The 22,413-nt window shown below is 38.7% G+C and overlaps 1 protein-coding gene across 1 annotated transcript in view; it reads right to left on the bottom strand.

The window, feature by feature from the left end:
• Positions 1-22,413, bottom strand: part of PBRM1 (polybromo 1) — a 130,662-nt gene that overhangs the window by 107,687 nt on the left and 562 nt on the right. The window contains exons 2-4 of the mRNA XM_080823009.1: positions 18,115-18,267; positions 15,034-15,131; positions 6,123-6,270 (exon numbers count right to left, since the gene is read on the bottom strand). Coding sequence (XP_080679135.1) covers positions 6,123-6,270; positions 15,034-15,131; positions 18,115-18,252 — 384 coding nt within the window. The 5' untranslated portion in view covers positions 18,253-18,267. The remainder of the gene's footprint in view (positions 1-6,122; positions 6,271-15,033; positions 15,132-18,114; positions 18,268-22,413) is intronic.

Below are 22,413 nucleotides of genomic sequence, written 5' to 3'. Positions count from 1 at the left end.
TCTGGCTCTCTGCTCAGCAGGGAGCCTGCTTCCCTTCCTCTCTCTGCCTGCCTCTCTGCCTACTTGTGATCTCTATCAAATAAATAAATAATCTTAAAAAAAAAAAAAAAAAAGATACACGGGCCTCAAAAAAAAAAAAAAAGATACATGGGCCTCAATCCCTCTTCTGAAGGACAAAGCATGTTTTAAAGGCACTCTGAAATCATATAATTTTCTTTATTTATGCCCTACTATCTCATTACATTAAGATTTGAGGCAAAAGATAAATGATTTGTTAAATTAACACTAACAGAGATGCCTGGGTGGCTCAGTCAGTTATGTGTCTGCCTTCGGCTCCGGTCATGATCCCAGGGTCCTAAGATCAAGTGCCCCATTGGGCTCCTTGCTCAGCAGGGAGCCAGCTTCTCCCTCTACCTGTTGCTCCCCCTGCTTGTGTTCTCTCTCTGACAAATAAATAAATAAAATCTTAAAAAAAAATTTAACCCTAATTACTCATACACAAACATACGCAATTTAAAAGGTAAGACCTGGTTTAAGGGCTGTAAGTGTAAAGGGTAGAAGCTAACGATTGTTCTACTATTACTTCTATTTTAAAGCAATTTACTACTTTATTTAAAGACTTCTTTTCCTAAAGTATAACAGGGATAAACTAACTGAAACTTTCCAGTTAAAGCAATGCTGAAACTGAGCCTGGGTGGCTCAGTCATTGAGCGTCTGCCTGCAGCTCAGGTCCTGATCCCAGAATGCTGGGATCAAGCCCCACATCGGGCTCCCTGCACAGCAGGAAGTCTGCTTCTCCCTCTCCCACTCCCCCTGCCTGTGTTTTCTCTCTCACTGTGTTTCTCTCTATCAAATAAATTAATAAAAATTTAAATAAATAAATAAATAAATAAAACTAAACTTTCAAAATCCATCCAGGTGCTGCCAATAAGGAGAAAGCAATGCTCAAAAGAGCAAGAATAGAGTAAAAGCAGAAACCCAGACGACCATGCAGAACACTGAAGCTGATGCCCACTTGAGGGCTCTTGTAAGGTAAGATAAGCCTAAAGCTTTAGTTTTCAAAGCTCTCTGGGGCTGCAGGGACAGGAGATAAAGGTCAGAGCCCACCAGAAGCTGGGACTCCAAAGACCACAGTTGCAGCCTAAGCAGGAATTCAAAAACAATTCAGTTTCTGTGATGCCTAGGAACAACACTACCCACCTAATCCTCCACCCAGCTCAACCTGTGCTTATCTCCAACCATAACACTGCAGGGAGAAGAGAGGAATGGGATGATTCTCCTCTGAGAAGTCATTATACACTAGCCCTAACAAAGACAGGCCAGGTGCCTGGGATAAGCAACACACTACCCTGAATGAACCGAATTTCACTCTAAGCCTCAAACAATCTCTAGAGATCAAGTTCCAAGAAATGTGAGCTCAAGGTTAAATTTCATGAAACACAAAGGAATGAAACCACACAAGAAAGCCAGCAGAAATAACCACAAAATCAGACATGCAAGTATTCCAGATTTTGGAATTATGCCATAGTATGAAAAATAAGTATGTTGAACATTTTTAAAGAAACGATGGAACTGAAAAATAGAAGCAAATTGCAGGAAACCTTGAAAAGAAAACTACTTCCAAAATATGAAAAACACAAATATTAAAAGTAAGAACTCAACAGTGTGGTTTAAGAGCAGATTTCAAAGAAAAGTAGAAGAACTGAAGAAATTGCATAAAAAGTGGGGCGCCTGGGTAGCTCAGGCGTTAAGCGTCTGCCTTCAGCTTGGGTCATGATCCCAGGATCCTGGAATGGAGCATCGGGCTCCCTGCTAAGCAGGAAACCTGTTTCTCCCTCTCCCACACCCCTGCTTATGTTCCCTCTCTCGGTCAAATAAATTAATAAATAAATAAATAATCTTTTAAAAAAGAAATTACATAAAAAGCAACAAAGGCACTGAAAAAGGGACTATGAAAGGTTAGGAGAGACAGAGACTTGAGAGGGCTCTAGCAGAACACACAATCCGAGTTCTAGCAGGACAGAGTTTGGCTGGGGCAGCATACAAAGACAGAACAGCTGCAAACTTCTCCAGGCTGATGAAAAACATCAATCCAAAGATTCAGAAAGCCCTACAGTTCCCAGACTATACTAATAAAAGGATATTCATATCCAGACACATCACCGTGAAACTGTAGAACACAAGAGACAAAAGGAAACCAAAGACAGCCAGAAAGAAAAGATAGCTAACCTTTAAAGGAACTAAAATTATATTGACAGAAGACTTCTTGATGGCAATAAAAGAATAAAGAATAGGGACATCTGGCTAGCTCAGTCAGAAGGACATGCGACTTCTGATCTCAGGGGCTATGAATTCGAGCCCCAGGTTGGATATAAAGATTACTTAAAATAAATAAATCAACTGGGGCGTCTGAGTGCCTCAGTCAGTTAAGCATCTGCCTTCAGCTCAGGTCATGATCCTAGGGTCCTAGGATTGAGCCCTGCATCGGGCTCCCTGCTCAGTGGGAAGCCTGCTTTCCCTCTCCCACTCCCCCTGCTTGTGTTCCTGCTCTCCCTGTCTCTCTGTCAAATAAATAAATAAATAAAGTTAAAAAGAAAAAAAAAAAGAATAAAGAGTAGATTAAAAATCTGCCACAAAAGGGGTGCCTCGCTGTCTCAGTCAGTGGAGTGTATGACTCTCACCTCAGGGTTATGAGTTCCAGTCCCATGTTGGGTGCAAAGATTACTTAAAAATAAAATCCTTTTTTTTTTTTTAAAGGTTCATTTATTTAAGAGAGAGAAAAAGGGAGACAAAATGACAGAATGCAAGCAGGGGAAGGAGCAGAGGGAGAAGGGGAAAGAGAATCCTCAAACAGACTCCCCACTGAGCACAGAGCTCATGTGGGGCTTGATCCCAGGACCCTGAGATCATGACCCGAGCCAAAATCAAGAGCCAGATGCTCAACCAACTGTACCACCCAGGTACCCCAAAATAAAATCCTTTTTTAAAAAATCTGCCACAACAGAACTAAAATACAAAATATCAGTTGCATAAATAGATCAGAGTTGAATTATTCTAAGGTCTTTTTTTTGTTGTTTAGAAGGAGGTTTAAGATGCTGATTATTAGCTTTTGACTTTGGTAAATTAATTATGTACATTAAAACTTCCTGAATAAGATCTAAAAGATTATCAACAGATTTTACAAACCCCATAAAAAAGAGAAAATAAGAGGGAATAACAAAATGAAACCAAAAGAAGGCAGAAGGAAAAACAAGAAAAAATATTACAAGATGAGATAAAGAGAAAGTAGAAATGTAGATGACAGGAATACATCCAAACATACCATTATTACTGAAACTTTAAATAGATGAAATTCCAGTTAAAAAGATTAACACCCGTATTAATAGAAATTCATGCATACACTGTTTACAAGAGATGCACTGGCACCAAAAGGCTGAAGGAAAAGAATGGAAGAAAAATAAACTAGGTAAACAGAAAAATAAAATCTGTTAGAACTATATTAATATCCAAGAAAACAGACTTCAAACAAAAGACATTACTGATGATACTACATAACGCAAAAAAAGTACAATTTACTAGGTCAATACGACAATTTTAAACTTGTATGCTCCCAGTTGGAGTTTTAAAATACATAAAGCAAAAGATTAACAGAGTTATAAGGAGAAACAGACAAATTCATCATCAGAGTGAGAGATTTTATTTTTTAAGATTTTATTTATTTATTTGGCAGACAGAGATCACAAGTAGGCAGAGAGGCAGGCAGACAGAGAGGGAAGCAGGCTTCCTGCTGAGTAGAGAGCCCGATGCGGGGCTCAATCCCAGGGTCCTGGGATCATGACCTGAGCCGAAGGCAGAGGCTTAACCCACTGAGCCACCCAGGCGCCCCCAGAGTGAGAGATTTTAAAACACCTCATTTGGTAAATAGTTTGTACAGATAAATCAGTAAGGATATAAATGATTTTAACAACATAATTAACAAGCTAGGTGTGACGGACACATGCAGAATCTTGTATCCAATGACCAGCCACCCTTACTCTAGTGACAGAATTTACAGCACCTTTATTCATGATAGCTAAAAGGAGAAACAACCCAAATGCCCATCAGCTGGGAAATGGATAAACGAAGTGTGGTACAGCCATATAATAGCATATTATCCAGTCATAGAAAGGAATGAAGTACTAATATGTGTTACAAAATGGATGAAACTCGAAGACATGCGCAGTGAAAGGAGCCAGTCACCTAAGGCCGTATAGTATTTGATTCCATTTATATGCAATGTGCTGAAGGACAAATCCACAAGGAAAGAAAAGGTGGTTGTCAGAGGCAGGGAGGAGGTGGAATGGAGAGCACCTGTTAATGGGTATGGTTTTCTTTTTTGAGGTAATGAAAATATTCTGGAGTTAGGTATTAGGTATTAGTGATGGTTGCACAACTTTGTGAATATGCCAAAACCCCCTGAATTCTATACTTTCTTTTTAATTAATTAATTAATTTATTTATTTTAAAGTAGGCTCCAATGCCCAGTGTGGAGCCCAATGCAGGCTTGAATTCACAACCCTGACATCAAGACCCGGAGATGATGTCAAGAGTTGGACGCTTAACCAACTAAGCCACCCAGGCACCCATGAATTCTACACTTTAAAAGACTGCTTGACAGAAGGGAAGCGGGTAGAGGGATGGTGTAACGAGATGATGGGTACTAAGGAGGGCATGTGTTGTGACGAGTACTGAGCATTGTATGCAACTAATAAATCATTGAACACTATATCAAAAACTTATGATGTACTATATGCTGGCTAACTGAAAATTTTAAAAATTAGCATTTGCCAAATAAATAAATAAATAAAGACTGTGAATTTATTCTCAATTAAAGAAAAAAATCCATATACATATACATATTACACAGTATTAAGAACAAATCTGATACTTTGCAGAATCTTTACAAAAAAAAATCTAAAACTTTGCTAAAATAATTTAAAGAAGCCTTACATAAATGATGACACATCAAATTTAAAGACTGGAATAACTGATATCACCATTATGTTAATTCTCCAAAATATGATCCACAGAATCCACACAATTCCAATAAAACCTCCAATTTTTTTATGCTTGACTTAACATATAAATAGATAAGAAAAGGGCCAAGAATGATCAATAACTAGTACATTCCTTACCTGATAAAGAATTATAAAGCCATAATAACTAAGGCAAGAATAAAGTAGTTGAGTAACAGATAAACTTGCCAAAACAAAAGGAACAGGCTAAAGGGCCAGAAAGGGACCACCCATGAGTACATGGAAATGGTGGGAGCACTGATGGTGCGGACGAATGTGGAAAGGATGGCCACTTCAAGGTGCTGCTTATTCCTGTTAGGAAACAAAACAGAACCCTACCTCACAGAAGATGTAAAAACCAATCTGAGCTGCCTTAAAGGCTTGTATGTGAAAAACAAAATTATTAAACTTTTAGAAGAAAATAGAAGAGTGTCTTATAATCTTTGGATAAGAGGGATTTCTGCAACAAGACACAAATGACAAACCACAAAGTTAAAGAGTAATAAATTTGATTATATTAAAATAATCTTTTGTTCAAGACATTATGAAGAATGAAAGCCTCATAGTGGGAGAAGATACGTTTAACCAATATAACCAAAGAGGATTAGTATCTAGAATATATTAAAAAAAACTTCTAGAGATAGATATGAAAATGACAAACAATTCAAGAGAAAAATGGGCAAAAGATTTGAACAGACATAAAAGAAGTAAAATTGGCATCACGCTATATGAACCTTCAGTCTCTTTCTTTCTTTCTTTCTTTTTTTAAAAGATCTTTATTCATTTATTTGACAGAGATCACAAGTAGGCAGAGAGAGAGAGGAGGAAGCAGGCTCCCTGCTGAGCAGAGAGCCTGATGCAGGGCTCGATCGCAGGACCCTGAGATCATGACCTGAGCTGAAGACAGAGGCTCAACCCACTGAGCCACCCAGGCGCCCCTTTCAGTCTCTTTCTTAAAGAAACAAACTCAAACCACCAAATGAGAAAACACTACTTACCTCCTAGAATAATAAACAGTGAACAGACTATTATCAAACTGGATACTGTCCAAACGGGATGCTTTCTTACCTTGTAATAGGCCTTTGCATTGTTAAAAAGCAGCTGGAAGTCAGCCGTCAGCAGATTAACATCATCATACTCTTCCATTTTTAGCTTTTGTTGGATTTTCATCAAATCAATGGGCTGAGAAACCACTTCATAATAGTCTGGTTGATTTCTGTTGTAATTTTTTAAAAAGGATATTAGTCCAAAGCCCATATAAAGTTATATTTCAAGACCACTTGTGGTCATGCCCAACATTCCAAGCTATAGAACATACTAGACTTACTCCCATTATTAGAACTAAAAGAGAGCAACAAAAGTCAGATGCATCCGCAAGCTCTTTTCTAAGTATATATTAGCAACATGAAAACCTAACCTGACATCTTTGATGGATATTTATATGCTAAATATTTAAGATTTAGGGCACCAGAACTAAAATAATGTCACCCGGCATCTTCCGCAAATGAAAATAACTTACCTTTTGTAGAGTTCAACAGTGGCTGAAAAGAGATTCACATTTCAAAGCTCTTTACAAACTTACAACATGGATTGTCTCTTCACTTACTGATCACACAACTTTTTCTGCCAAGTACTATCAAGTGCCTATTATATATATTGCTCTAATATCAATTACTAAACTTACAGAGGAGAAAGATAAGGTCATTGGCACAAGGAGCTTACCAAAGATAACAAGGTGTAAGGCATAAACATGACCAAACTATTAAAAAAAAAAAACAACCCTAACACATAGGTATGATAAATAAAAAATCAGGACACTGATTATCTCTTGAGGGGAGGGATAGTTAGGGTCACACAAGAAACTTTAAAGGTGGTTATAAATGAGAATTGCTTTTTTTTTTTTTTTAAGGATTTTACTTTATTTATGTGAGAGAGAGAATGAGAGAGAGAGAGCATGAGAGGGGAGAAGGTCAGAGGGAGAAGCAGACTCCCTGCTGAGCAGGGAGCCTGATGTGGGACTTGATTCCGGGACTCCAGAATCATGACCTGAGCTGAAGGCAGTCACCTAACCAACTGAGCCACCCAGGCGCCCCATAAGTGATAATTTCTTAAGTTGGGTTTTGGGTTCATGGATGTTTATTATTATTAATCTCTGTTTTTTTCTTATAAAAAATTTTTATTTAAATTCAATTAATTAACACATAGTATATTTTTAGTTTCAGAGGTAGGTGCAGCTCAGTGATTCATCAGTTGTATGTAACATCCAGTGCTCATTACGTCACGATTGTCCTCCTTAATGCCCATTACCACCTGGGGCTTTTTTCAAATAGAATTTCATGAGACAAGTAAACCTAAAAAATTATTTCAGTGACTATTTCTCTCAATTCTCCCTCAGGGGTAGGTAGTTAACTGCATTCCAGAGGTATAAGAAATAAATTATTACATACAAAGAATGTCATGTCATTAAGGCTTTAAACTCTCTTGGGACCTTGGCTGACATGTTATAGTCATATATGTAGGATATAGTTAATTTTTAAAACCTTTGTTATTCTGACATAGAATCTGCAAGAAAGAGATAAAGCATGTTTTCTGAACCATTTGAAGGTCAGCTGCTGACATGAGGTCCTATCACCCCTGAATAATTTAGTATTTCCTATAAAAGAGGTCCACAGCTCAACCACCAGAATCAGGAAACCGATAACTGTTCCAAAAGTTCTGTAACTGTTCCGAAAGTGTCCTTTATAGCCAAAGGATCAAGCCCAGAATCGTGTGCTGCAATTAGTTATATCTCTTTAGTTTCTTTTGTTCTGAAACAGATCCTCAGTCCTTCCTCAACTTTTAGGGTCTTGATACTTTCGAGTAACCATGGGCCAGTTATTTTATAGGGTGTCCCTCAATTTGAGTTTGTCTATTTTCCTGACAAATGAACACAGGATGCACTTCAGCAGGACTGTGACAGAAATGATGCTGTGCTCATCACACTGTCTCCTATCAGGTGGCACACGATTTCAACTTGTCCCAGTACTTGGGCGAGGCTCATGCTGATCGCTGATTACAGTGGTGTCTGCCAAGCTTCTCAACTGACCAAGTTACTGTTTTTCTCCCTGTACTTTATGGAGTGTTACCTCCAGACTATGAGTCCATTCCTCATCAATTTACTCATTTATTTATATCAATATGGATCCCCAGATTCCTACTTGGAAGTCATTAAAACCCATGACATTAATTATTCTGATGCTCCAAGTGCTCAAAGTTGGGCCAGGAGGCGTCCTCCACAAGATGGTCTGTACTCTCTACGTGCTTCTGACATGCTCCCATCACCCTCTGAACAGCTGCTTACTTTCTGGCAGCCTAAGATGGTAAGGTTCATCTTATACTTTCCTTGCCCTTAAAATCAGCGATTTCCCCAAAGAACTCTAGTTCCTTGCAATGGTAAATGGTATTTAAAAATGAAGTCTGAGGTGCCGGATGTGTTCACGTATACTGGTGTGTTACTGCTCTCAGGCTGTTCCAATGGACAAAGCTGGGAACGGACATACTCACTTATATCTACAATTCTAATAGCTACATATGCTGGGAAACATGAATTCACACCAACATTTCCAATTCCAGTCCTACACCACAGAGTTCGATCTACTTTCCTTTTCCTTCCTGTACTCCCTTTCTCAGATAATGAGAAGCCTGAGTCCTATTACTCACAATGTATTTACGTACATGATTGGTCTCCTGTATATAACCAATCTCCTCTTATTGCTATCTACCTCCACCCCATAATGCTTCTCCTCTACTTACTAAGGCTATGACCCCCTGCCCTGGGCTAGGCCACACCCCATGTGGATGTCCTCCTTACCCTACCCATGACAGACCACTGCCACCACTACATCATCCTCCCTCCACTTAGGCCTCAGCATGCTGTGCTGGAAGTCCTTCAGCATAAAACCCCTGTTTACCACGCCTAGGTTCTGACAATCTGTGATGTGTGATATTGTTACTACCCACAACCCTCCCCACCACACCCCACCACCTGTCTTCCCAACAGATGCCAAGTTTGCACAGTCTCACCTAATGGCTTTTGGATTAAATTCTTCAGGAAGGGAAAAGAAGAGGAAAAATAGATTGAGTTTTTTTTTAAAAAAGCTCTTATCAATTATTTATGATTTTAGTGAACTATGAGATTAAGTATGAGAAGTAAAAGGAGTACTCATTCTGCTATTTGGAGAAAGTGCAGGAACATAAAGGTCTTGGTGAGTAATAACAAAGGACCATCCAGGCCTAATGCTGCTGTTGTCAGTGGTGCCAAGGGACCTTCTCAGGGTGAGCTTTAGGGCTTTGTTAACCTGATATCCACATGGCTCTCTCCACCTGGGCCTGATGGGCCACAGTCCACTCTGCTCCTTGCTGAGGCTGGACCTCAGCAGCCTCTCAGGCTTGGGGGATTATCTGTAGACAACTGAGAACCCAATGAGGACATGATCCTCGGAAGAACACTCTCTCCCAGAAGCTCTGTGAGAGGGGTCCTTGCAAACATTTTCAGACTTACTACACCAACAAAAGGGAGATCAGGATCCCAACACTCCACTCTACATGATAAGGTCAACACAAGGGCCTCCGCTTTTCAAAGTGAAAGAGTTCTACTAATTTTTCCCACTTAAATCAACATGCAGACGAGCATAAGATAATAAAAGCTGTCCCTACGCATCCAGAGATAAAAGCACTATTAGTATTCTTCCCGACCTCCATGCCTACGTATACACAAACAGAACTGTGCAGGTACACGTTCTTGCACAACAGCTTTTCTCCTTCAACAACAGGTGAGGGCACCCTGCCATGATATGGCCGCTGAACAGCCAAACCACAACCTACACTCTGAACCAGAAAAGTGAGAAATACTGGGCCTGATATGCAGAACCTGCTGGCTACCCCCAAACGCATTTGCCTTTATCCCCAGGATGGCAGCATTCTGAGCTACTGTGTGACAACTAACGAGCATCTTCTCAGCCTTGCTGCAGCTAAGTCCTGGCCAATACAAAAGCTGAAGTGTACCATATCCAGGTCATATCCTTAACATGCCTTCTTTACCCAGTGGGCTGGAAGACAGCTACGGTGGTGAGCCATCTCAGACCATGATTAATAGACTAATCAAAACAAAGTCTCAGGGGCGCCTGGGTGGCTCAGTGGGTTAAAGCCTCTGCCTTCGGCTCAGGTCATGATACCAGGGTTCTGGGATCGAACCCCACATCGGGCTCTCTGCTCCGCAGGGAGCCTGCTTCTCCCTCTCTCTCTGCCTGCTGCTCTGTCTACTTGTGATCTCTGTCAAATAAATAAATAAAATCTTTAAAAAAAAAAAAAGTCTCAAATGCTCAGAGATTCACAATTGTGTACCTCTGAGCATTATGGCTTCCCACAAACTCTTAAGAAAACATACACATTCCACAGAGGGGTACAGGTGCCCTCAGGCACGGCACTGGGGGAGGGCAAGCAGTGCTCACAGGGTATCGCAATTTGGAGGCTAGAAGACAGTGCACTAGCCCCCCAAAGACTGCTGGTGGGAAATAGGCAGCAGAGGGCAGTACTTTTCTACGAGGAGTTTGTGTAGTCCAGTATGATGCTGCTCCTCTCTAGAGCATACTGGTTAAGAGCACAGGTTCTAGAATCAGAAAGCCTTGAGTATGCATCCTGGTTATCCTTTAGTAGTTCTGAGAACTTGTGTAAAAGTTCTCATCGATAAACCACAATAATAATACTTTAATACTTCTCAGGTTTAAACAATATAAGGAAGTGCTTGGCACTGTGTCTAGCATGTGGCAAACAATAAATATTTTATTATCATATGCTAATTAAATGACAACTTTCAAAAGACCGTTATGATAAACCAACTGAAATCTGGAGACAGTTACCTCATTTTAAAAAAAGAGCATTTCTTTTCTGGCCATGACTAATTCACATCCTTTAATTCAGGATGCTGATACTGCATTCTTAATGGCTCTGCTCTGTGGGGTGAAAAGTCTGACTTGAGCTCAACCTTCAGCTTGTTCATTATCCACTGTGGCATCAACAATCACGAATGGATCTAAATCTTTAGTTAACTCATTGTACTTGTTTCCTAAAGCTGCCGTCACAAATTACCACAGACTTAACGGCTTAAAACAACACAAATTTTATTATCTTACAGAAGTCCCAAATGGGTCTTGCTGGGGTAAAAAGCAAGGTGTTGGTGTCCCATCTGGAGGTTTTAGGGAAGAATCCACTTCCTCACCCTCTCCAGCTTCTAAAGGCTGCCTGCATTCATTTGCTTGTAGCCCCCTTCCTCCATCTTCAAAGTCAGGAGTGTAGCATCTTCAAGTCCCTCTCTAACTCTGACTCTTCTGCCTCCCTCCTCCCTGTTTAAGGACCCTTACACTGAGCCCATCTGGATAATTCAGGATAATCTCTCCAAGTCAAAGTTTAGTTGATATATTTAATTTTTCTCTAGCACATAATCCAACATATTCATAGATTCTAGGGATTGGAACATGGACATACTTGGGGGCCATTATTCTGTCTACCATACTTCAGCATGTTTTCAGAATAACTTCAACTGACAGATAGTAGGGAATAGTGATGTTATTTCGATAGCAAGAGAGGAAAGATCTAGTCAGGGAGAACACAGCCTCTACAGGGAGGTGTGTGCAATGCGCATATTGGGCCAATAATTTGTTTTGCTTCATTGGACCATGGAAGTCAAGCCCAAAAGTACAGGGACAAAGAAAAAAAGCAAAATGAAAATAATGATTGTGGCCTCTGTATATTTCAAAAACTGATTCCTTTTAACAATGATAGCTACAACTTCACTGCTATCTTAAAGACTGTAAGTAATTTTTAAAAATATGCTTCATTCTTATGGACCTAAAGAAGAACATAATAAACCCCAAATAAGCAAGAGCAATGAACTAATATACAAAGCAGAGATTAAAAAAACAAACAAACAAACAACACAAGGACAATAGAAAAACCAAAAAAAAAAAAATCAATAAAGCTGAGAGTTGGTTTTTTGAAAAGATCAACATAACTGACAAACCCTTATCTGGATGAACTAAAAAAAAAGAAGACTCATATAAATTCAGAAACGAAAGAGGGGACATTACAACCAATGCCACAGAAATAAAAAGGATTATAAAAGAATACTATGAACAACCGTATGCCAATAAAATGGACAATCGAGAAGAAATGGATAAATTCCTCTAAAAACACACAACCTATCAAAACTGAGTATGAAGAAACAGAAAACCCAAATAGACTTCTAACTAGTACAGAGACTAAATCGGTAATCAAAAGAACAACTAAAGGTTACCTGAGTGGAGATGGTAAGGGGAAGGATGAAAATGGTGATAGGGATTAAAGAGTATACTTATTGTGATGAGCACAGAGTAATATACAGAATTGTTGAATCAGTATATTGTACACCTAAGATTAATTTAACACTATGTTAACAATACCAGAATTTTTTAAAAAAAAAATCTCCCAGCAAAGAAAAGTCCTGGACTTTTGGCTTCAGTAGTAAATTCTACCGAACACTTGAAGAACTAACATTAATCCTTCTCAAACTTTTCCTGAAAAATTGGAGCAAAAACTTACTTATTTTGTGAAGCCACCAATACCCTGATACCAAAGCCAGCAAAGACACTACAAGAAAACTACAGATCAACATCCCTTATGAATGCTGATATAAAAATCTTCAACAAAATACTAGCAAAATGAATTTAGCAGCATATTAAAAGGATTATACACTATAAACAAGAGGGATTTATTCCTGGAATTCAAGGATGATCCAACCTATGAAAACTGATAAAGTAATACATCACAGTAACAAATGATGGAAAATAACCAAGTGATCATCTCAACTGCTACAAAAAAAGAATCTGACAAAATTCAATAATAGCCTTTCAGGATAAAACTCAACAAATTAGGTATAAATGGAAAGTACCTCAACATAATAAAGGCCATATATGAAAAGCCAACAGCTACCATCATACTCAACTTGGTGAAAGACTGAAAACTTTTCCTCCAAGTTTAGAAATAAAACGAGGATGCTTGCTTGCACCACTTCTTTTCAACATATTACTGGAAGTCCTAGACAGAATAATTAGGCAACAAGAAGAAAAGGCCTCCCAACCGAAAAGGAGGAAGTAAAATTATCTCTGATCACAGACGACATGATCTCATATGCAGAAAACTCTAAAGATTCAAAAAAATTAACAGCAGAGTAAGTGAATTCAGCCAGGTTGCAGTATACAGAATTAACACACACAAAAATCAGTTGCATTTCAATACACTAACAGTGAACAATCCAAAAAGGAAGAAAACAATTTACAATAGCATCAAAAAGAATTAAAACTTACAAATAAACCTAAACAAAAAGGTGAAAAACTTGTACACTGAAAACTACACACTTCTGTAAGAAATTAAAGACACAAATAAATGGAAAGATAGCTCATGTTCATGGATTAGAAAAGTTACATATTGTTAAGACACCAATACTCCCAAAGCTATCTACAGATTCAGTGCAACACCTATCAAAATCTCAACAGCATTTTTTGCAGAAAAAGAAAAATCCATCCTGAAATTCATATGGAATTTCAAAGAGCCCCAAATAGCCAAACCTATCCTGAGAAAGAACAAAGCTGAAGACTGTACTAGGGTTCTTCAGACAAACATAACCAATAGGAAATATACACAAACACACATATATGTATATACACTCACAGACACACGGATGAGATTTATTACAGGAACTGGCTCATGTGATTATGGAGGCCAAGAAGTCCAAGACCTGTCACCTGCCAGGGAACCAGAAAAGCCTGTGGTATAAATCAGTATGAGTTTGAAGGCCCAAGAACAAGGACCTCTGAGATCCAAAGGCAGGAGCAGATGATGTCTCAGCTCGGAGAGCACCAACTCATCCTCCCTCCCTACTTTCGTTCTTCTCAAGGTCTCAGGGGATTGGATGGTACCCAACTGCACTGGTTAATGCCATTTTCTTTACTTAGTCTCCTATCCAGATGCTCATCTCTTCCAGAGACATCCTTATAAACACAGATATCTGGGCATCCCTTAGCCCGGTCAAGCTGACACAAAATTAACTATCATGAGGACTCATAATTTCTGATTTCAAAACTTACTACAAAACTACAAGTTTGGCAAAGATGTGGAGAAACTGGAACCCTTGTACACTGTTGGTGGGAATGTAAAATGGTGCAGTGACATGGAAAACAGTATGGTCGTTCCTCAAAAAATTAAAAATTGAATTACTGTAAGATCCAGCAATGCCTCTTCTGGGCATATATCCAAAAGAACTGAAAGCAGCGTCAAAGAGGTATTTATATGCCCGTGTTCACCGCAGCATTACTCACAAGAGCCAAGAGGTAAAAGCAACTCAAGTGTTTTATCAATGGATGAGTAAATAAACAAAAGATAATATATCCATACAATGGAATATCATTCAGCCTTAAAAGGAAGGAAATCCTGTCATGTGCTACAACATGGATGGCCACTGAAACCATTACGCTAAGTGAAAGAAGAAGTCACAAAAGACAACCACGGTATGATTCCATTTACATAAGACCCTGAATGTAGTAAAATTTAGAGCAACAGGAAGTGTAATGGTGACTGCCAGGGGTTGGGGGCAGGAGGAAAGGAATATACAGTTTTGTAATGGGTACAGAATTTCCATTCTGCAATTTGAAAAAGTTTTGGAGATCTGTTATATAACAATATGAATAAACCCTTAATGATCTGTACACTTAAAAATGTAAAATGTATGAATTTTATGCCATATTTTATAATAAAAAATTAAAAAAAAAAAAGCTTCACTACATCTTGACAAAACTAAAATCTGGACCCCAGTATCCTTTAAACCATTCCTTCCAGCGGAGAACTCTATTACGAAATGCTGTACACATGGACCCAAGACCAAATCCCTCCCACTCACCTTCCAACTCACCTTCGTTTTGGTGCCCTAATGAAGAGCTCACAGAGGAGCCTGCCCTGCTCATCCTTATAGTCTCGGATGGTATTGTATAGCTCATGGCATACAGCAATCTATACATGGGAAAAGTGAAAAAGAAAATCACCAGAAAAAAAAAATCATCAGAAGTGAACAGAAAGCCAGTATAAGTATAAGGATCACCCTTAATAAAAACATACCCATAAAAGGCAAGCAGAGAAGAAAATGGACAAATCCTCCAGTTCCCCACAGGAACCCAAGTCTGAAATACGCTGACAATATTTCCTTATTTAAATAATTTAACTGCTTAGAGGTGCCTGGCTAGCTCAGTCAGAAGAGCATCTGACTCTAGATCTCAGGGTCATGAGTTCAAGCCCCACACTGGATATAGAGATTACTTAAATAAATAAAACTTTAAAAAAAATTTAAGTGATTAAACATCTTGGTATCTTTCATCCGATTTATACCACTTGTGATTGTTTTATTCTCTTAATCTAAATCGGTTCATATCACTCTCTTGGTTAAAGTCATTCAAGAGGAGCTTCTTACTACTAAGAGAATAAAATCTTAACTCCTAACATTGACCATGGAGTATGCAGGGTAACTGCATCTGGGTATCCCTTAGCCCAGTCAAGCTGAAACATAAAATTGCATCTGGGCAGACTTTGCCAGTCTCCTTCTTCCTCTTGACCACCTTTCTCTAATCACACCACAATAAACCCATTCCTGACCTAGCACCTCTGCACTGGGTCCCTCTGCCTGGAACGCCCTTTTCCAGTTCTGTGTAGGGCCAGTACCTTCCCATTACAGAGAAACCCCTCAAGGTTTGGGCCCGAGCAGCCTGATTCACCCAAACTTTTTTTTCTTAGCATTTATAATTAGCTGAGGGTACTTTATTATCTATTTGTCTATCTGTTTACATTCTGCTTCTGCCACACTAAATCTAGGCTCCACGTGAAAAATTGGCTTGTCTTACACATGACTACATCCCAACCATCATAATGGTGAGTGCTTGGCACATGACAAGCACACAGTTATATGAATGGATATATAATGCAACACACTAGTATTTTTATCCTCTTTTTTTTGTTGTTGTTAAAAGATACAAACTTCTAGTTATTATAAGTAACAGAGATGTAATATACAACATAACTATACTTAACACTGCTACTGTATATTTGAAAGTTGTCATGAGAGCAGATCCTAAAAGTTCTCATTATAGGGGTGTCTGGTTGGCTCGGTGGGTTAAGCCTCTGCCTTTGGCTCAGGTCATGAACTCAGGGTCCTGGAATCGAGCCCTGCATCGGGCTTCTGCTCAGCAGGGAGCCTACTTGCCCCCTCCCCTGCCTGCCTCTCTGCCTACTTGTGATCTCTCTCTCTGTTAAATAAATAAATAAAAATCTTAAAAAAAAAAAGTTCTCATTATAAAGAAAACATTTTTGGGGGATCATCTACAGGTGAAGATGGATATGAAACTAATTGTGGCTTCATGTCATAATATATATAGATCAAATCATTATAGTGTACACCTTGAACTGACATGGTTTTAGATGTCAACTACATCTCAATAAAACTAGAAAAAAAAATTTTTTTAAAGATTTATTTATTTATTTCACACAGAGAGAGAGAAAGAGAGAAAGCGCGCGCGCACTCGCACAAGTAGGCAGAGAGGCAGGCTGGGGTGTAGAGGGGGGAAGCAGGCTCCCCACTGAGCAGACAGCCTGATTCGGGGCTTGATCCCAGGACCCTGAGATCATGACCTGAGCCAAAGGCAGAGGCTCAACCCACTGAGCCACCCAGGTGCCCCTAGAAAAAAAATTTTATTCATATTTCTACTACATTGTCTACCATTCTCCGATCTGTAGAATTCTAAGCTCTTTGGTGATTTTTAATTAGAATTAGGTGCTTCAGCAGATTACACTTTTATTTATTTATTTTTTTAAAACATTTTATTTATTTGTCTATTTTAGAGAGAGAGAGTGCGCGCAAGCACAGGCAGACAGAGCAGCAGGCAGAGGCAGAGGGAGAAGCAGGCTCCCCGCCGAGCAAGGGACACTGGGACCCGAAGGCAGCTGCTTAACCCACTGAGCCACCCAGGCATCCCGCAGATTACACTTTTAGAAAACACCTTTTCATCAAAACAGAAATAACTTTATGCAAATTTCTTATTCTAAATACATTCCAAGTAATTACTTTTTTTGAGAGTTCTTAAATATTTATTTTATTTCTAAAATATATTACTGGGGGGTGCCAGGGTGGCTCCGTCACTTGGATGTCCGATGCTTGGTTTCGCTCAAGTCATGATCTCATGGTTGTGGGACTGAGCCCCAAGTCAGAAGCCACATGCTCAGTGTGGAGTCTCCTTGTCCCTCTCCCTCCCCCTCGTGTTCCCCCACCCCAACTCATTCACTCTCTCTCTAAAATAAATGAAATTTTTAAATAAAAAAGTATTATTAACGTATAACTGACATACAATATTATATTAGTTTCAGGAGTACAACATAGTGATTCAAGAATTCTATACATTGTTCAATGCCCACCACAGTAAGTATAATCCCTATCTGTCACCATATAATGTTATTACAACATTGTTGACTATATTACTTATGCTGTACCTTTTATCTGTGACTTATTTTTTTATTTATTTTTTAAAATATTTTATTTATTTATTTGACAGACAGAGATCACAAGTAGGCAGAGAAGCAGGCAGAGAGAGAGGAAGGGAAGCAGGCGTGGGGCTTGATCCCAGGACCCTGGGATCATGACATGAGCTGAAGGCAGAGGCTTTAACCCACTGAGCCACCCAGGCGCCCCTGACTTATTTATTTTATAACTGCAAGTTTGTACCTCTTAATCCCATTCAACTATTTCACCCACCCTCCACCCACCATTATTTCCAAATATTAAATTATATTATAACTATTAAGACTATTGGCTAAATATATGCTTTCCATAAAAGAAAGATTAAGACTATTAAGCCAGAGGAAAAAGAAGTGGTGAGGCCTTGCATCTTAACTGCTTATCATTAAAGGAAGAGTAGGAAAAGCAGGAAGAAACTATGTGATGCAAGTTACTCACAGGATCTACAGTTGGAAGATTGGAAAGTCTCCTCCTTTTCCTGCTTGGGCCTGGTGTGGATACAGAATGGTGCCCGTCATCAAAGTCCCCGCTGACACTACTGGATGGGGAAGTAGCTCGTCTTCTCTTGGAACCCATGGAATCCAATTTCTTCTATAAGAAATAATTGGCCATGTTCTTATACTTAAATTTAGACACTGCCACCAGCTCAGTGCCTCAGCTAGGCACCTGCTACCCAGATTCTGGTTCACTTAGGAGGATATTTTAACTGTTATAAGGAAACTTAACTGTCAGTTTTTTCAGTGGAAGTTCTGGACCTTGTTGCTTCAGCCTCTTCACTTACCAGAATGCTACACTTTTAACTCAGATGGGGCAAACTCAACAAAAGTATACCCATCATATGTCACCACATTTGAATGATCCAATCGCGTCTGGTCCCAAATTTACTCCTCACTGGACTTTGACAATCTACATGTAGGGGTACACCAGCATGGAGGTATTGATCCCTCAGCCCCTGAGGAAGCCAGGGACAGAAGCCCCAAGGCAGTCACCTCTAGAGTCAACAGCTTCATCTGTTTTCCCCAGGGTGTCTAACAATTCTGATCATTTTCCAGGTGGGTCATGATGTGGAAAAAAACAGTAATCAGTGCCTGAGGCAAAGGAGTAGTGCTAAAGTGTAGGGGACAGAGGACAATTAACCTTCTAGCATTTTAGATGAATTCTAAAATTAACACACTCCATTCATTAAAGAAGGCCACAAAACATATCCCTGGAAAACACTTAATGTGACTTACCATACCTATGTCAAAGTAGTAAAGCCATTTTGAAACTTTTCTGTCAATCAGACTGACCTCCTTTTCCGTTATATGAGGTATTCTATCCCCATGAATTCTGAAATCATAGCTTTAAGTTTCAGCAGATGCTCTGGAATAGTACCTCAGAGGGGAACTTTCAGATCCTAGTTGGCCTTCCAGAAACACATCAATATTTGCTGTCAAGTAGGCTGTCTAGTATTTAATGTTAACACAACTTTACAAATGTACACATTTGACTGTAACACAAAAAATGCAACCATTGACATGATCTGCCACAGCTAGAGAGCAAGGGTATATACCTGAGAAGGTCCTATAATGCTTATACAATTTAACAACAGTATCAAATAGTATACTGTGATTTCAAAGGTCTGTCTCCAAAACTAAAAGAAAAAACTGATTCTAGTTTCACTAATCAATGTTCAATGTCGGTAAACTAAGACACCAGCAGCTGAAAGAATGGGTTGTCAGTGGGCATGGAGAGAAAAATTGGGGATCTCCAGGGAACACAAAGGAGGAGCAAAACAAACCAACACATAGAACATTCTGGTAACCAACTAAGAAACAAGAGGAGTCTCCTATCTCTTCCTCTGAACTATGGTCCACATGGTATTTAAAAACAGCCTACCATGACAGTACTCCTTCCTCTTGCTTTGGTTATACAGTACGTTAGTTTGCAATTAGCTACAGCTGAAAGGTTCAAAGGGCTTAAGCCAAGGACAGCCAAGTGTTGTTGATTTTATTTTGTTTCATAAAAGGCTGATAAACTGGCCTCGGTTCACTAAGATGAAGAAACGAAGGACCTCGGTAAACAAGTTATGACAAGGACACAAGTGAATCTGATGAACATGACAAGGGAAACTTTATGGAAAGGATAACAAAACTTAAGAAAAGTGGAAGGGAAGAGGCAAGGAAGGACAGAAAAGAGAAAAGGTGTAGATGATCAGTAATTTACCAGCTTTACCAGAGCACAACCAGCGCCTCGAAAAGCCAGTCTCCTCATTATGTCTGAAGGCCAAGTGAAGCCAGTGGGAGAAGGCAGGGCTTTAGAAGTGCTGATGCAGTGTTAATATATTCAAAACTGAAAGAGAAGAACAAGGCAGAGAAAGGGGAAATAAAAAAGAAAGGTCAGAAGGAGCAAAAATGAGTACGAGTAGATAGAAAACATTCAAGTAGAACTGCTACAGAAAGACAAGAGAACTGGAGAAAATAGCTGTATCGGTTCTCTTGTGCCAAACTGCTGAAAGGCTCAGGCACTCGCAGTACCTGACATTTCTTTCCATTTTAAAACCAAATGCTTTTCATATGCTTAAAGATGGCTCACTGGGATTCCCCTTTACTCACATGGAATGACTGTCAATTCCAGGAATGAAGCATGCCTGCCCAAATGCCCCCTAGTCAGTAAGAGCAGAGTTCAATCACAGAGCTGGAATGGAGAGTGAACACATGTGGAAGGCTCACATGTGACACCGAGTGTTGGCAAGCTGGAACAAACCAAGAATGGCTCATGTGAACAGAGTCTGGAAAACACCCTCTCTAAAAAAAATTCAGAGAAAGACATTTCTTTCCAAAAGTCCTATTGGCATTGGAAAGACACCACACACAAATTTAAAGAAATTAAAAACAAAGTCTTCAATCATTTTGGCAGATGAGCAAAAATTATTTTCAGAAATAATCCACTGAAATGCAAACAAAAAACTGTAAATTGTTGGTGTGTATATACCAGTTTAGATCACACAATAACCAAAACTCCTGAAATCATTAACCTTCTTTGGTAAAACAAGAAAAAGATGCAACTTAAGGATAATTTTCAATTATTTTCTTATCCGAAGGACATGTTTTTAAATGCATTTTGAAAGTCTGGCAATAAAGGCGATGTGGCCAGGTAGGTGGGAGAAGCAACAGGACTTGAGCTCAGAAGACCAGAATGTGAGTCCCAAGTCCTCCACTTTGAATTATCTGTTTGATGTTGCAGAGTCACAACCTCTCAGAGCTGTTTCTTCACTTCTAAAATGAGAACAGTCAGATGCGCATATCTGCCTTAGATTATTGGGGTTGTGAAATGTACATGAAACCACTTTGAAACTTCAAAGCACAACAAAGAAGTTTCAACTCTAGAATTAACTACTCCCTGGGAAAAGGAATAGCACTTTATTCATTTTTGTAGCTCTGGCTTATAGAATTGTATCTGGTACAGTATGAATGATCAATTTATCTTTTTAATAAACGCATTAAAAGTACAGATAAGTGGGGCATGAAAAAAAGTTTGTGTGGTTTAAAAGGACTGTGAGCATCCCTTTAGCAATTCTTTTCCCATGAAGAAGAAATAGATTCTGGAGCTAAAATACAAGTTTTAAAACGGCACTGATTACAGTCATATGTCCAAAAGTCTGACAACCAATAAATTACAGTGGAGACTAATGAATAATTTTAAAATGTGCAACTGGGAAAATATTGACTGACTATATGCACATGGTATATTTTGACTGTATAAAAACTTATACTCTCCTATATTTCTCGTGATACTCAATACTGTAATACATGCTTAGAACAAAAATCTTGAAAAACAGGATTTGAAGGGGGAAAAAACACATAATTCTTCTTTCTAGAAAAAAAAAAAAAAACCTTAACACTGGCATCCACAGCTTTTTGTATTTATTCTATGCCTTAGTTGCCTATTTTTTAAACAGAAGTGTTAAGCCATATGTATTATTTCACAACTTGTGTTTTAACTGAGGATTCTTCCAAATCAACATTCCTCCCCAGGATGTCTGATGGCTTGATAATAGCCTATCGTATATATACCACAATTTACTAATCTTGAGGTTTGGGGTAGAATATTGATATTTGAGGTACTTTGTACACTCAAAGCCAAAGAAAGCGATCAAGGCCCTTCCATTTATCCAAGCACATTTTTGTTACTGATTTAAATTGGAAAGACTTTCTCAAAAGATACTTTGCTATCTTCCTTTGAATCTTAAAATACCAGCGATCTGTTAACAAATAAAAAAGCAAAATCATACTACTCTTAATGGAAAAACAGTACTTCAAAATCATTTTTGAGAAGTCCTAGTTTTTTGGAATATAAGTTAGTAAGAATGTTTTATTCCAACATATGTTCCACAGCCATAGTAATAATTTCTGTATCTGCTATATTGTGTATTTGCCATGTTTTTCAGTATTTCTTCTACATTTTGCCAGTCTTATTTAAATAATCAATATCTGCTCTATCACAACAAAACTACGCTTCTTTCAGAAAAAAATCTTAAGAGGTGAGAAATTATTAAAAACTAGGAAACGTACACTTTTAAAACATCGATTTTTTTTGTGTGTGGTGCTGCAAAAAGAGAAGATACTTAAATATCTAGCCTCTACTATAAATAAAAGTCCCATTGATAAAAACATTCGGTCTGAACACAGTCATCTAGAAAATGTAAAAAAAATAAAAAATTAAGACAAAATTTTTAACTAGTTGAGTCTGAGTCCG

Source organism: Martes martes (genome assembly GCF_963455335.1).
Source record: "Martes martes genome assembly, chromosome: 1".
NCBI lineage: Eukaryota > Metazoa > Chordata > Mammalia > Carnivora > Mustelidae > Martes > Martes martes.
The sequence above is the reverse complement of the archived record's forward strand: the minus strand, read 5'-3'. Positions and strand labels throughout refer to the sequence as shown.